The following is a 16,697-nucleotide window of genomic DNA, read 5'->3' on the forward strand; positions in this document are numbered from 1 at the left end:
TTGTTCGTGAAAAGTGTGTAATAAAATTTAAAAAAAGACCATGTGAACTAGCCCAAGACGTCTTACAAGACATCATGGGGGTCATAGATGGTATTAAAAAGAGTTACATACATAGGTAAGAAAAAGAAATAACAGCATAAAATAGAAATATATGAATAAAAAAAAAAAAAATTACTTAAAGCAGACGCCAACTGAAACAGTCACCGTATGCGCCATGTAATCGAAAATACATATTATAAATCCGTTCCTACACTTTATTTTAGCGTAAATTTGCTAACGTAAAAAACAATAAAACTGTAAATGTTAAATATCATTTTTTTAGCCTTTTACCCCCCTATAAACTTAAAAAAAAAAAGGAAAAAAGTGTCAAAAAAAGATATCGAAAAAAATAGCCCTGTATGTCACGGGAAAAATATGCAGCAAAAATAATTTTGGTAGCTGAAAGAAAAAAAAAAAAGCAGCAAAACCACCACATGGGTAAAATCTTTAAAAAGTGTCTGGTCCTTTAAGTACAAAACAGCCTGGTCCTTAAGGGATTAATTCAAATTGAGTGGGTAAAAGGGTGAAATGTACTGCAGACTTGCACCAGAATCTGCAGAAAATTTGCAGTTTTCTCATTTATGTAGCATTGAAATACTGCCAGGGCTTTGCAAAGACTGAAAGGCATCACTAGGCATTTGTAGTGAGCATCCTTGTGTTACATGCAGTCTTCCACTTGTCACCTTCTTAAGGAGGATGTGAAATTTGGTGTAAAATCGAGATCCTGTAATATAATCAAAGAGTTCAGAGATGAAAGGTAATGGATTTTTACTGTAATCTTGCTCAGATCGGGGTCTACACGGGGTTTCAGAGATCCATCTTTCTTCTTCATGAAGAACCCTGCCCCAGCAGGTGAGTAAGTTTTCTGGATAAAGGTTTTCTTGGGTATAAGCCGACATCACCTCGGTTTCAGGTAGTGACAGAGGGTATACCTTACCTCTGCTGGTTCTTCTAATTTTGTTTTGAGAAGTCCTGATACTGAGGTGGAATTCTGGTAAAGAAGGATACTCATCCTAACAAAAAGGGCGAGAAGACAACTCAACCTTGGGAGAAAGGAAGTAAAGCAGAATGAATGCCACCAAGCTTTCTGGCGGGATAACCAGTCTATACATGGTGAATGACATCTGAGCCAGGCATCCCCAGAAGTATCAGACTCTCGACGCAGAGAACAACCAGGAAGGAAATTACTTTCAGGGTTTAGGGCACTAGCCTGGAAATATATTTGAGTGGTATTGTAGGAAACAAGGCTATCTGAATGGGAAACCCATCAATAGAAATTATACAAAGCGGAATATGAAGATGCAGCAGAGGTATTCAGTTTCTTGGACCAGAGAATTGTCGATAAAAGTTCTCTGTAGCTCCGATATCCAAGCTCCTTGCTTAAGACACAATAAGGAAGAGGGTGCAAAAGTCATCTGACCAGTATCTTCAAAGGGAAAAAAAAAAAGAGAGATAGAAGCCTAAATGCCTTTAGGGTCCATGGCCTGATGATATGGTTAGGATACATAATTATAAGGTCTAATATACAAATATAAGAAACTGTGGACCCTCAAAGCTGCATTCAGCGACTATGGTGTTGAGACCGCCAGATGAGGCAGGACCAGATCAAGAAACTGTACACTTTTGATGTAGTAGGGCCTTGATCATCAGGTAAAGAATGAGAAAAGTTCAAGGGTAATTCTAGAACAGATTATTTAAGGAGATACAGGTAGGAGACTAGAACCAGGGAGGAATAACTCCAAACATATTGGTGCAGCTGGATAGGAATAGTGTAACACCAAAACATAAAGCAAAGGCAAAAACTCCAGCCTTGCTGTTGGAGGCAGTTAGAGAGTGTTTTAAATGCCATCATTTTCCACAGTAGAGAAGGTCCACTAACAAAACTTACCTCATCGTCATAAACAAGTGAAGGCAGAGTGAAAGAATTTTTTCCCCTATTTTTCCAGATTATCTCCTGAAAAAATGGCCTAAAAAAGGAATTTTTAACTCGTTTCACCTTCTTAAACCATTCGCAGAATGCTAATTGGTCATGAAGCTGTACATACATACTCAACTCGTCAGCCACGTGCAACACATCATATATATTAAACTAGTTATGTACAAATATATATATGTAATTTTTTTGCTTACCTCAAAACCCATGCATCATCTATACAGCACACTTGTATAGCCAGAAGAACAGACATGCATACTACAGCGTGTTGCCAACGAAACTCCATTTTGCAAAACCTTTAAAAGGGAAAACACATATTAAAATGAAAAAAATTAGCACACATGCACGTGGCTGATTATTAACATTTCTATTATTTTTTTATTTTCAATGGTAATGCAGAAGGAAAAAAAAAAAAAATCAAATGTAATTCCTATTTTTTTTAACCACAAATACACATTAAGGGTCTCCCTGCAGCGTTTTACACATTCAGCTGCCATACGCTCTGCCAGCAGAGACTGCATATAGCACAGCACATGCATCACACACGTAGTGTGATTTAAAAAAAAAAAAAAAAAAAAATGTTTTATATTATATACACACACATACACTTTTTTTTAGTTCCCCACTCTGTTCAGAGTGGGGAAGAGTATGGAAATGCTGACCATATGCAGTATACTGCGTATGTATGCAGAGAAATAGAGCAGTGTCCACACAACAGTGTGCATGGATCAACACATGCGTGATACGCAGTGAAAACATGGTCGTGCGCACGAGCCCTAACAGTCGCATTACAATTGGAAAGACACTGACTTTTTTTTATGTAGATTTTGAATGTATGTCACATGTAAAATACATCTGGCACATAATGCAGTTGCCTTGAGTCCATTTATAACTCTGTAGTGACATAACTAGTTTTAGCTTTAACCCCTTGAGTGGCGGGTTTCCTACCACCCTGTCGTGCCCACCAGGGCAGGTTTTTTAAAATGGTCTAATCATTGAATTTCAACTAATTTTGCAGTTGCGTCTCAAGAGCCATAACTTTTTCATTTTTCCATTGACATGGCCATATAAGGGCTTGTTTTTTGCGGGACAAGTTGTGATTTTTTAAACAGGGGGGAGGAAAAAAAGAAATGGGGAAAAAAGAAAAAAAGGGGCCATGTCATTAAGGGGTTAAATAATGTATTAACTTCCTTCTCTGGGTCATTACGACGCATGGATACCACATGTGTGATTGTATTTTTGATTTTTTACAAAGTAAAGGGAGACAAGTATTTTTATAATTTTTTTAATAATTTTTTTTATTTTTTTGTCCCTTTAGGGGACTTCCACAGGGACCCATCAGGACCCCCTGATCACATTTCGGGGGTCCGATGGTGACAGCCCTTTACATGCTGCAGTCACATAGACTGCAGCATGTAAAGGGTTAACAAGGCAGAGATCGGAGGTTTTCTCTGATCTCTGCTGTAAGAGCTAGTACCTAGCTGTCCTCTGACAGCTAATAACCAGCTCTCCCTGCCACAGAGACCATCGGCTTGCTTCTGACAAGCTGATGGTCTCTATGGCAACCTGTAAATAAAGCAGGAGGTTGCCGACATATCGGCAATATCTTCTGCTGGCTTTTCAAAGCCCTTGCACTTCTCTGTGTGGGACTGTGCAGGCAGAGCACACTGTCACAGCTTGTGGCATTGTGCTCTGCAGCTCCCATAGTGATACATAGCCCGGAAATCTTCCGGGCTATATCACTATTGGCAGTGGAGCTCGTCCCGGAAAATTTCCGGGCGTGCCACTCAATGGGGTTAAAGGGGTATTCCGATTGTCAAGGAAATTTTCCACAATTCAAGATATGAAAGATGTTTGTTAACATGGGTAAAATACCTAAAAAGGGCCTGGTCCTTAACCCCTTATAGACATAGTCCTCTCCCCCACCTTTTGGTTTTTCCTCCCCCCCTTTTAAAAAATACTTAATTTATTCAATCGACATAGCTTGTTTTTTGCAGGATGAGTGGTAGTTTTCAAATCGTACTATTTAATATACCATATAATGTACTGAAAAACTTTTTAAAAATTCTAAGTGGGGTAAAATTTTAAAAAAAACAAAACAACCTTCTGAGCGCAATAATTATTTTATTTTCCGTTGACAGTTGTGTGAGCGCTCATTTTTTGAGGGACGTCCTGTAGTTTGTGTTGGTAGCATTTTGGAATATAAGACTTTTTGATTGCTTTTTATTGCATTTTTTCTTGGAGACAAGGTGACCAAAAAAAGCACATTTCTGGTGTTATTTTTGTTTTCTGACGACATTCATGGTGCGGGATAAATAATGCATTACTTTGATTGGACTTTTACAGACGCAGCAATACCAAATATGTATTTTTGTTTGATTATTGTGTTTTTGCTTTATTTAGATTCTTTTATTATAAATATGGCAAAATAATTTTTTTAAAACTTTTATTACTTTTTAATAATAACTTTGACAGAGGGGACAACAACTTGCAATGCTTTGATCGCTCCTGCAGTATGATGTAATGCCATAGCACTCTCCACAGCGCGCATCTATTATACGACGCCGGAGAGCAGGACTGGGTGTCGCTTACATCCCGCGTCATCACTGCGTCACCATGCCGCTCCACCACTCCACACCTAGCATTGGTGGTCGCCAGGGCAACGCGTTGTACACCATGTAGATCGGTCAGGCGTTTATTGACCCTGATCCGATGATGCAGCAGCAGATCTCATCAATTGGACGCACTGCTGTCAGCCGCATATGTATCTTGGATGTTGTGGGTGACATGTTCTGATCACCGTACTGACTCCACACATGGTAATGTTTACATGCTGTTCCATCTAATACAGGTTTGGATACCTAGTGTGTGGGAGTTTCCAAGATGGTGCCCGCAGCTCTGGCTCCATATATGTTCTGATGGCGGTGCTGACGCCACACATGATAGTGTTTACATCACATGACACCAGTTGATTGGCTTCCTTCACTTAGCATCACCCGGGGGGTGGACTCTCCACACACTATGTATACTGGGGCTACTGTGAGACATCATTTATGTCCTGACCTACCATCAAGGCCATGGGCTCTGCCATTTCTTTTATTTTGTCGAGATCTTTAAGGGGCTAATCTAGATGTAGGAGGGTGGTGATTGAAGCCAGCAATAGGCACTATTAGGATCAATAGGCTAGCATAGGGATTAGAGATGAGCGAGCATACTTGCCAAGGGCAATTGCTTGATTGAGCATTGCCCTTAGTGAGTACCTGCCCGCTCGGGAGCAAAGATTTGTCTGCCGGCGGCGGGCGGGGATGAACGGAGGGGAGATCTCTCTCTCCCTCTCTCCCCCCTGCTCACTGCCGCAACCCACCTGTCACCCGCGCCAGCACCCGACCCTTCTCTGCCGGGCGGGGAGATACTCGCTAAGGACAATGCTCAATGGAGCAATTGTCCTTAGCGAGTATGCTCGCTCATCTCTAATAGGGATCGTCCTAGCAGCCTTAGATAAGCCTTTTTGCTTTTCAAGCTCTGCTCTAGCTATTTCTTCAGCCAGTACTTAGCACCAGTAATCCAGGTACTGCCAACACATTATTGAATCAGTACTGGGCTTACTAACTGCTCCTAACCCACTGCTTATGTCAGTACTCAGCGCCTTTATATTAGGTGCCGACAGTACATTACGGAACCAGTATTGGGCCTTGATTGTGTCGCTAATACGGTAATTGAACCTGTGCTGCCTCTGCTGTACTACCAAAAAGCAGTGTCCTCAGAATGTCATCATCCAATTGTGACTCATATAGTTAACAACCTATGTCTGTCTTCATAATTGGGCTCTTGCCTCCCCTAAAAATCCGCCATATTGGCGGTGAAACGCATTGAGCCAGAAGAGCTTTAATTTCATAGTTGGCAGAATGGGATATTAACACCGATCTATCACAGACTGAGTCAATACTATTAGAACCATACTCTTTGTCCAATTGACGGACATATGGTATAGATTGGGTTACTCCATACAAACCCAATATACAGGGTCATTCTCTTATGACCTGACTTGAGAGTATTCCTCTCCTGTATCTGTGTCTGAGTTCTGTGTTACGTCCGGTCTGTTACTGGGGTGTTGAGGCCCATATTTGTGTGCATGGGCTTCACGCCACAGTTGTCTAGCCATAGTGAGTGTTTTTAATGATTATCCAATAAAAATTATCTACGAGACATTTAAAAAAGTCTAGTCTGTGAAGGGTAGTGCAGAATTGAAGTCTGTCAGCTGCAGCAGACTGAGAAGTCCCCTATACAGACTAGCTGTAGAATGTAAACAGACCAGTTGGAGAGAATGGCAGATAGAGTGCTGGATCTGGGGGATTCGGAATGGGGGGGGGGGAGGAGATAAGCAGTTTTAATTTTTCTTTTTTGCATGGCCAGCTATTTTAATATTTTTGTTCAGAAAACGACTCTAAATGAAGCACCATTGCTGCAGTTACATAACGTCTCAGACAACTGTTAGTTAGGATGACTAATTTAAAAGAATATAATATTTGCTGACGCTACTAAATCAGTAATAAGATGAGGAACACCACTTGAAACACAAGCATTTCTCACTTCCTCTTTAGAAACAAGGTATCATGTGACTTAGTGAAGAATAACAAAGTTAAGAAGTTATGCTATCTCTTAAATAGGTTCTTAGAGGGAACCAGAATTTTTGCAATTTAAACCGATACCATAACAGTTTATAGGCTCAAAAAAGACATCTGTCCACGCAGGTCAGCCTAGTTCAAGAAATATTTATCCAGAAGCCAGAAAAACTCATGGAGGTAGAAGCAAAGTTTCCTCATTTTAGGTTAAAAAAAATTAAAGAAAGAAAACTAACAATTCCATACCGATTGCTAATCTGGCAATCAGAATAAATCCCCGGATCAACAACCTTCTGCATTTAACCCCGGAACTCCTGAGGCGAGTCTCTCAGACTCATAGCATGATGTTTTTGAGAATTTGCGATACTTCCTTTTAGCTTTGTGTAATATCCCCTTCACTATTCCTCCATCATGTTGTTCCACGTAGAACATGATTTTGCCCTTTCAACATTATGTATGAACATAAATGCTATTAATTTTGTTACATAGACACTAGAGATGAGCGAGTATACTCGCTAAGGCAGCCGAGTCTTTAGAGACGAGCGGGCAGATATTCGACTAAGGCACTACTCACTCGAGTAGTTAGCCTTAGCAAGTATACTTGCTCATCTCTAATAGACACCCAACATGAGTCTGACAGACTGCCGAACTATTTTGTGGGTCTCTTGTTCTTCCCGCCTTCATACTTTGCTGTGGACAGCAGATAATGTATCACAGTGGTTTTGGGTAGATCCCACCACCGTTGTGAGACCTACACCAAGCACCAGTCACCAAATAGTAGTAGTCGTAGACCAAGCGTATGTTAATAATTTTTCCTCTGTTACCACTGTTTCGACATGTTGAAAAGAAAACGCTTGCTTACGGAAGAAGATAATAGGGACATACAATGCAGTGACGACTAATTCAATCACAAGTTAAATGACAGTGAAGAGGATCACGTGAGTGTTGTGAGGGAAGTCCCAGACGAGCAAAGTGTGGAAAATATTGGTGACGATTTGGAAGGTAACAGCGCTGCACCGCCAGTTGCTGACAATTCCTGCTATGGGAAAGACAGCTTTTTGTGGGGTATAAATCCACCGGCGCCATGTAAAATGAGAAGACACAATATTATCAAGTCACAAATAAGCGTGGTAAAGCTGCTTTTGATTTGTACATCACAAATGACATTATTTAAAAAAACTTATGAAGTACACCAAGTTGGAAGCAGAGAGAATTTATAGAGAAAATAAATTCATCGTTCATGTGGCAAAAATGCGATTACGTAGAAATTTAAGCTTTGATTGGTCTGCTGATCATTGTAGGTCACTTGAGAAATAATTTCTCAAACATCTTTATTTTGTAGATCAAGAAATACGGTCTACTAATTTTCCGTGCCACGATGAGAAAGGGAAGATCTGAAAACCTAATGAACTTTTTGAGATTTGATGACAAGTTGTCAAGAAGTGACAATGGGCTACAGACAAATTCGTGCCTTTTCATGAAATATGGGACCAAATAAATCATAATCTTCAAAAGTACTACCTTGCAGGTGTGAATCAAAGTGCCAACAACCACTTCTCAATCATTCCGTGTGTGATGTGGGAGTTAAATGCAAAACCTGACAGCACCTGTGATGTCAATTACTGGCCTTTATCTCCGCCCCCTGATCACATGACGGTGGCGTCATCACAGGTCCTTTATCCTCCTTGTGCAGTGAATGAGTGATTATGGGTAGACTACATCCCCCACAAACCCCCGTGGCCTTAACTGCTATGGATACAGCAGTACTCAGTCTGGCAGTTTGTAGTTGGTTATGAGACAGCTGGACACCTGTGTGGAGACTCCAATAAATGACACCTCAAATGTCCACATACATAGCTGGCGGTGCATAGTGACCAACAACATTGAAGAATAGTCCTTCACCACTATCTTCACATCTCCTGAACTTCATATCATGTCATCTCAAGTGCTAATGCCGCCAACATCAGTCCAGCCTTTATCTAATCGTCAACAGTTGTCCGGTGTTGGAACAAACCGTCAATGTCGGGCAAACATGTCACCAGAGAGGGTTCAACGCCGCCGTGAAGCTAATGCAGCTTACATGACAGCAACATGCCACGATTTCACCTCAGCCACCAGCTGAAGTTTGTAAATACGAAAGTGATGAGTGAACATGTCTCCTCCGCGAGCTGCTGAAGTTCGTAAATCCCGTGCAGCTTATATGCAAAGACAATGAGCTAATATGTCTCTTTAGCAAGCTGCTGAAATTGGTAAATCACATGCAGCTCATATGCAAAAGCAACGTAGCAAAGCTGTGTGTGACGTGCATGTAGCAGAGCTAAAAGACTGGTACTATAATTTCCTAATAATTATTAGTCTTAGTACTGATGAGCAGTTGGTCTCACTCAGAGGTTGCTTTCACCAGTAGAGGACTTCAAAGGCAGCAAAATATGGTACTAAAGTTCTGGCTATGTGACTCCAGCTACTTTTACCTACTTGTAATACTTGGGTAAAGAAGGCAATGTGAAGGGAACAAATATAGCAATCAAGGTAGTGAATGAATTGGCAATACGATACTTTGGGCACCAATCAAAATATTACTATGGACATTTTTTTTACATCAACAGAACTCGCTGACCGCTTGCTTAAAAAATGGGCTAGCACCAGTTGGCATAGTGCGTCAAAATAAAACTTTCATCAAAGGAATGTCTTCCAGCAAACACATGGGAGTACAAAGTTCTATTTTGTTTTTTGTGAGAGACCACTCCTTAGTGTCCTATGTGCACAAAGCGGGAAAGAGTGCTACTCTCCACAATGCACCGCACCTCTGATGTTATTGCGGTAAACGCTTGCAAACCAGAAATTATTCCTTATTACAATAACACAAAAGTACGGGTTGATTCTCTTGATCAGATGATACACACCTACACTTGTGAAAGAACAACTAGCAGATGGCTACTCACATGAACTGCATAGGACGTAGCCGGGGTTGTGTCATATGAAGCATTTTTGGCGAAGAATCCTGACTGGAATGTGAACCAGAAGACAGATCTTCCTAAGGCCGGCTGCACACGGCCGTGATGGGCTCCGCCGCGGAATATTCCGTGGTGAAGCCAGTCACGGCACCCCCCAGAGACCCCATACTTACCAGCGGATCCAGCGTCCTGAGTCCCACATGACGCTTTGGCGTGACACAGCGTCATGTGACACGCCGGCCACGTCACAAGACACGCCCACAGCATCACATGACGCGGCGGCGGTGGGCGGAGAGGCGATTTCACGCTATCTTCCGCTGTGCTACAGCAGGAGATAGCGTGAGCGGACGGCTTCCATTGACTGCAATGGAAGCCGGACGCGCGCACACCCGCAGCAAATAGAGCATGCTGCAGGTGAGGACGGGTGATTTCACGGTGCGGAATTCCGCTATGGAATTCCACACCGTGAGCATTGTGCTATTAGGTTCAATAGAACCTAATAGCTGCGGGCAACGTGGCGGATTTTCGCCGCGTATTACGCGGCAGAAATCCGTCCGTGGGAAGGAGGCCTTACTGATCTAGCTGAAGATTCGGTTCAGGAACATATTAGAAGGAGGTCAAAAGAAGGGCTGCATAAAAACATCACTCTATAGAAAACGTTGTTTCTCCTCATGCCAGCGGAAGCTCACCTGTTACGTCAGATACTCAGAAGAAAAGAAGGTGCTACTTATGTGATCCCAAGAAAGGACGTGTGCAAGAAACTGTATGTGATAATTGCGATGAACAGCCTTCAGTTACCAGGAAACACCCAAAATGTTTAAAGTAAAATTAACAGTGCAGCATTACTTGGTAACACTAGTTTCAATATTTTGTGTAAGAAAGGAGATTAATAAAGAGTTTCAGGGATAACTTATAATATGTGTCAGTGATATTCTCAACCACTTAATGATAAAATAACAATTCCCTCTGAGGGATTTTGATGCAGCTAGTGCTGAAGCCAAATGGCTAGCAGGACTGGTAAGGTAAAGTCCCCTGGTGCAAGCACTGACTCCTAGGGAGTGTTTTTGTAGGTCTGCTATTGCCTTCCCCAGTCATCTTCTTACCCCTTTAGCAAGCTGGGTACTCATTTTACCAACCTCAGAAAGAGGGAGCCTTAAGCCAGCTACCTGAACCACACAGGAATTGACCCTGCAACCATCAGGTCATAAGTAGAGATGAGCGAGTATACTCGCTAAAGGCAATTGCTCGAGCGAGCAATTGCCTTTAGCGAGTACCTGCCCGCTCGAGACTGAAGGTTCGGGTGCCGGCGGTGGGCAGGGAGCTGCGGGGGAGAGCGGGACGGAATGGAGGGGAGATCTCTCTCCCCCCCGCTCCCTCCTGCTGACTGCTGCTACTCACCGCTCTCCCCCCCGCGCCAGCACCCGAACCTTCTGTCTCGAGCGGGGAGATACTCGCTAAAGGCAATGCTCGCTCGAGCAATTGCCTTTAGCGAGTATACTCGCTCATCTCTAGTCATAGGCCGCCTGCACACGGGCGGAAATCCCGCGGCGGTATTTCCCGCGGGATTTCCACCACTGAAAGTTTGCATAGGAATGCATTACAATACGCACTCCTATGCAGACGGCCGCGGTCTCTCAAACAGCCACTCGATCATGGCTCTTTCCAGTGCCACGATTTTCGAGCAGTCTGTTCTATTTTGGGGTGTTTAGCGCTCCTCACCAAAAATGAGGAGTGCTAACAGACAGCGGAAGTAAAAGGCAGCAAAGCACCGCAATTTAAATTGCAGCGCTTTGCCGTGTGCACATGTGAGGGAGGCCTTAGGGCGGGTTCACATAGTTTAGCTGTCAGACCCACATCAGATACTTGCAATGATCAGATGCTTAATCTACGAGAGAAGCTGAGGCTGAGCCTTGGAGGTCTGTTACAGATCACAGCACAGATTTAGCATCATTTACTGGGGAAGTCCACATATACCTGCCCCACTTCGGCTCACCGCAGAAACCCTGTCAAGAATCAACATAGCACTTGTATTTTGGGGGAAGCAGCTCCTCGGTCCGGTTTTCACTGACAGCACCCTGAATGGTGACCGATATCTGAGCAGTCTACACACAGCGGTGGATGAACGGCTTGATGACGTGCAACGTCAACGGTTGTGGTATCAGCATGATGGCGCTCCCCTTATTCCCATAGAGACTTGCATCAGTGGCTTGCAGTTTGGTTTGGAACCTTCTAGATTGGACAACATGGCCCAGTTCCTAGGCCACCGCATTCCCAAAACTTTACCCCTCTGGAATTTGGAGAACTGAAGAGTGGCCTATGAAATGGTGAACCCAGATATGGTATGTGCCATCCATTCTGCCATGCTCAACCGTAGCACCACTGACCACTATTTTGAAAAGTTTCTTAAAGTTAATAGAACTCACTTTTTTGATTTCCTGCATTTATTTTTTTATCTTTTTTTGTCAGAAATTATTTGTTTCCTATGCTAAATTGTTTTAAATTGATTCCCTTTGGCTATTTTAGCGCTGGAACGGGGGGCATGCTCTACATCAGGGGTGTCAAACTCATTTTCACAGAGGGCCACATCAGGACGGCCAGGTCGGATCCCGCTGTGAGAATTCTCGCAGCAGGACCCAACCCAAGCCCCTGCAGGAACCAGCGCGGCGCTCACCTGCTCTCACGGCTCTGTAATGTGCCGGCTGCCCCGCACAGTAATAGAGCATGCCGCGATTTGTTTTCCGTGCGAGATTTCGCGCAGACAAATCTTGTGTTTTCTAACGCAATCCTATGGCAGCTTCCACGAGCGGAAGTTCTGCGGGAAATCCCGCCGCGGAATTTCTGCCTGTATGACGGGGGCCTAAGACGGTATAGTAGGGGCCCGTTCACACAAGCGTATTTGCGTACATAATATGCAGTGAATAGAAGCCATTGATTTCAATCAGTTCATTCACATGATGTATATTTTCACACAGCATGACCTATTTTGTTGCGTACTATGCACCCCAATAGGCCATTGAAGTGAATGGGGCGCGCAAATACGTGGTGAATGCGCAGGAAACCGATGTATTCAGTGCATATTTGCGCACCATTTCAGTGGGTTCATCTGCATTCTTTTTTACATACGCAAATATACAAGCATAAGTGATTTGTGATTGCGCAAATACGCAGTGCATTTGTGCGACTGAAATACAATTACACCCGTGTGAACGAGCCCTAATAGGGACCCTGATAGTGGCCCCAGTAAAAATTTGTAATATTAACCCCCTCAGTAGTAATACGCCCATAGCAACATTAACTCCCCCTCAGTAATAATAATAAGCCCCCCCTTCAGTAATAATAATAAGCCCCCCCTTCAGTAATAATAATAAGCAGCCCCCCACCCAATAATACCCCCTCCCCAGTAATAAGCACCCCCTCCCCCCCAGTAATAAGCAGCGCCCCCCCCCCCCCAACCCATATACTTACCTCTTCCTTCCTGTCAGCGTTGCTCCCTCTCTGCTTGCCCTGAGCCTGGATGCACACTGACATCAGTGTGTGCGCCCAGCACACTTCCTCTCTGAGTCCTCTCCTGCGGAACTGATGAGCAGGGGACTCAGGGGAGGAGGATCCCGGCTGCACACTGACGTCAGTGTGCGCCAGGATCAGCGGTAACAGCGCGATTACCAGCGGGGAGCTGCGGCACCTCCGCTGGCAATTGCTGCAGTGGTGAGCGGCGTCGGCACGCCGCGGGCCATATAACACGAGGCAGCAGGCCGGATTCGGCCCTCGGGCCTTGTGTTTGACACATGTGCTCTACATGTATCCTCGTCCAATGCTGGAGAGGTCTCGGTTGTCCCTGAGTGGGTCATCACATGACTTTCTGCTATTATGACAGAACATGAAACTGGAAATATCACTGCAGATGTGAACACACCCCGAGTGCCCGCATACCAGGAGAGATGACGGAATAGGCACCCAGGTCATGCCAGCACTGCTAATCATAGTGACTAAAGGGACCATTATTCAGGGCAGCGGTTCCCCACTGCACTGCTCACCCCAACGGGTCATGTTTTCAGGACTGGAGTTGGGAAACACTGCATGAGGCTGCCTTCACACGGGCGAGCGCGATGTCAGGCCAAGACACCTGGCGCCATATTGTGCTGGTGAGAGGGCATTTTACCCGCCGATGTGAGGGGTTTTCACGCGAAAAATATCTCTCATCAGTTCTGTGAAACTGCGACCCTCCGGCGCTTGTTCAGAGGATCGGCGAGGGTTTCCAATCCATTTCAATGGGAACCATCACACGGTGCGTCATGTCTGACTGTCCTGATGGAAACAGCGGGCGATCCGAGGGACGCAAAAAACAAAAATTCATTTAATGGTAGAGTTAGAAGGGACCTCATTGGGTCCAACCCCCCTGCTCAGAGCTTTCTTTTACCTCACAGCATCGCTCACGTGTAGGACCCCATCTAAAAGAGTGGAGTCCATATCTGCGCTCGTGTGAATGCAGTCCTAGAGGGAAAGTAATAAGGACGTCGGAGCGCAGGGATACAGATCCGTCCCATAGACTTCATGCAGCGCTTCCTGGAAACAAGACTGTCACAAGAGCTGTGAGTGTGTGTGTGTATGTACATATACACACACACTGCATAATGATAGTCCCACACACAGAGGGCACTCCAGCTAGCGCAGCAGCAGGCAGAGCAGTGCCGTCCCCCACAAGTGACCGGCGCACATCAGCACCTGCGTATATGTATAGGAGGAAGTAGCGCCGCAAGAGCCAGCACCGTCCCGGCTGATGCTGTCGCCGACCACAGGCAGGACCTCCAGCCACTCTACCGTGACTAGCCCAGCAGCCGTGCTCTGGGATCCCTCCGCGCCCCCACTGCTACACTGGCCGTAAAGAGACATAAGCGTTACTTACTTCTGCCGCCGCCGGCTCCACACAACTCTGTGAAGTCCGATGACAGTTTGTAAGAAGTGGAGCGGCGCCTCCTCTATGACCTACTTCCTCTTCTACTGTACGAGAATGTCTGCTGCCCCCTTGTGGCAACAGAACTAACTAGAATAACGAGCGGTAAATGTCTGTGTGGGCCAGCGGCTGCGGGGACTCCGCACCGGGCTGTAGCTCCTCCAGTCCTCCGAGAAGCATGCCCAGTCCCCAGGTGAAGGGCCCAGTCATGCTGAGCGCGGCTCCTGAAGGTGCGGCTGTGCAGGCGGCAGCCAGCTCCTCAATCAGTCCGCTCCTGTCTCAGGGCTTCTTTAACCCCTTGAGGACGAGGACCTTTTGTTTTCTATTTCCGGGTTTTACACCCCACTCATACTGTTTATTTTTACCCATCACCGTCGCAGTATGAGGGCTCGTGTTTTGCGGGACGAGTTGTGTTTTTTAATAGTGCTATTTAAAGTAACATATAATGTACAGAAAAACATAAAAAATATATAGGTGTAGTGAAATAAATAAAAAAAACCTCGTAATTCCCACCATCTTTGTGTTTGTCTTGTTTCCATGGTGCACACCCTGCAACAATAATGACCTGATACCTTTGTTCTGCGGGTCGGCACGGTTACTGCCATACCAAACAGTGTTATTTGCTTTACTACTTATATTTTTTTCAAAGAGATTTCATTTATAAATAAATCATCTTCTGTCAGCCATAACTTTTATATTTTTCTGTCGACAGGGGTGCGTTTTGTGCGGGACGTCCTGTCCTTACTATTGGAACCATTTTGGAGTACGTACAACTTTTTTCTTAGAGACGTTGGTGATCAAAAAAGCACGATTCTGGCATTTTTTTTTTCTGACGATGTTCACCGCGCGGGGTAATTAATGTGTTTCTGATAGATCGGACTATTACAGACGCAGTGATACCAAATATATTTTGGGGGTTTATTATTTAGATACTTTTATTTTAAATATGGAAAAACGTGTGTTTTTTTTTTTTGTTTGTTTGTTGTTTTTTTTAACTTTTAATCACTTTCTCATTTTTTTATAATTAATAACACCTTTTTAAACTAATTTCTACATTTTCTTTTTGTCACCAGAGGGGAGATAGTTTAATCGCTCCTGCAGTATGATGTGAGAGCATAGTATTATATCATACTGCATTCTGCCAGGTGTGGCTTGATAGCCAATCTGCAATGGCCGTCCTGGAGCCTTTTTACAAGGCCCTCGGCAGCCATGGTAACCACACGGTAACTCGCAATCTTATCGCGGGGGGCAATGCGGGACCCCCAAACATCAGTCGGGGCATTTAAATGCTGTCAGAATTGACAATGGCATTTAAAGGGTTATTAGCTCCAATAAGCAGTGCGGCTTATCGGAGCTGTTGCAGGTGGGTGTTGGCACAAAAACAGTCGGCACTAGAGATGAGCGAACGTACTCAGTAAGGCCGATTTCGCAATCGAGCACCGCGATTTTCGAGTACTTCACTACTCGGGTGAAAAGTACTCGGGTGCGCTGTGGGTGAGCGGGGGGTTGCAGCGGGGAGTGGGGGGGAGAGGGAGAGAGAGAGGGCTCCCCCCTGTTCCCCGCTGCTACCCCCCACTCCCCTCTGCAACCCCCCGCCCCACAGCGCCCCCGAGTACTTTTCACCCGAGTAGTGAAGTACTCGAAAATCGCGGTGCTCGATTGCGAAATCGCCCTTACCGAGTACGTTCGCTCATCTCTAGTCGGCACCCACGTTGTATCAACCCCCGATCCCCCTCCATACAGATCCTGAACCACCAGGACATAATTATTCGTCCTGTAGCATTAAGGGGTTAATTTACAGACTAATCCTCACTGCTGGAAGGTGATATGAGCAGCGCTGGTCCCATTGAAAGCAGTGGGAGAACTCTGTGATCCTTTGCTGTGGCTGTGACGCCCACGCCGGAGGATCCCTGCATCCCCAAAGTGATGAAACCGCCTTGCATCCATTGGGATTTCACATGGATGGCGAGCGCGATCTGGGGGTGGGATTCATGGTCCAATATCGCGCTTGCCGGGGTGAAGCTAGCCGAAACAGGCTGTTGTTCATATATGAACAGATTGTCATTTCGTTTTACGCCTGTAGAAACGACGAATGATGAGCGAACAAATTACGGTTTGCCGCTCAGTCGCTGGCAGCGTTCACACTGAACGATTAGTGTTCAGATGTCCACCATCCAGCAACAATCTGAATATTCGCA

The 16,697-nt window shown here is 44.8% G+C and overlaps 1 protein-coding gene across 2 annotated transcripts in view; it reads right to left on the reverse strand.

The window, feature by feature from the left end:
* RNASET2 (ribonuclease T2) overlaps positions 1-14,658 on the reverse strand; it is a 56,858-nt gene extending 42,200 nt beyond the window's left edge. The window contains exons 1-2 of one of the 2 annotated variants that reach the window (XM_066605395.1): positions 14,458-14,658; positions 2,170-2,268 (exon numbers count right to left, since the gene is read on the reverse strand). In XM_066605395.1, the coding sequence (XP_066461492.1) occupies positions 2,170-2,258 (89 nt within the window). In that variant the 5' untranslated portion in view covers positions 2,259-2,268; positions 14,458-14,658. Of the gene's footprint in view, positions 1-2,169; positions 2,269-14,453 lie in introns of both variants that reach the window. The other variant, XM_066605389.1, reaches the window with a different exon arrangement.
* Positions 14,659-16,697: the final 2,039 nt, after the last annotated feature.

This window comes from Eleutherodactylus coqui, chromosome 1 (assembly GCF_035609145.1).
Source record: "Eleutherodactylus coqui strain aEleCoq1 chromosome 1, aEleCoq1.hap1, whole genome shotgun sequence".
Lineage (NCBI taxonomy): Eukaryota > Metazoa > Chordata > Amphibia > Anura > Eleutherodactylidae > Eleutherodactylus > Eleutherodactylus coqui.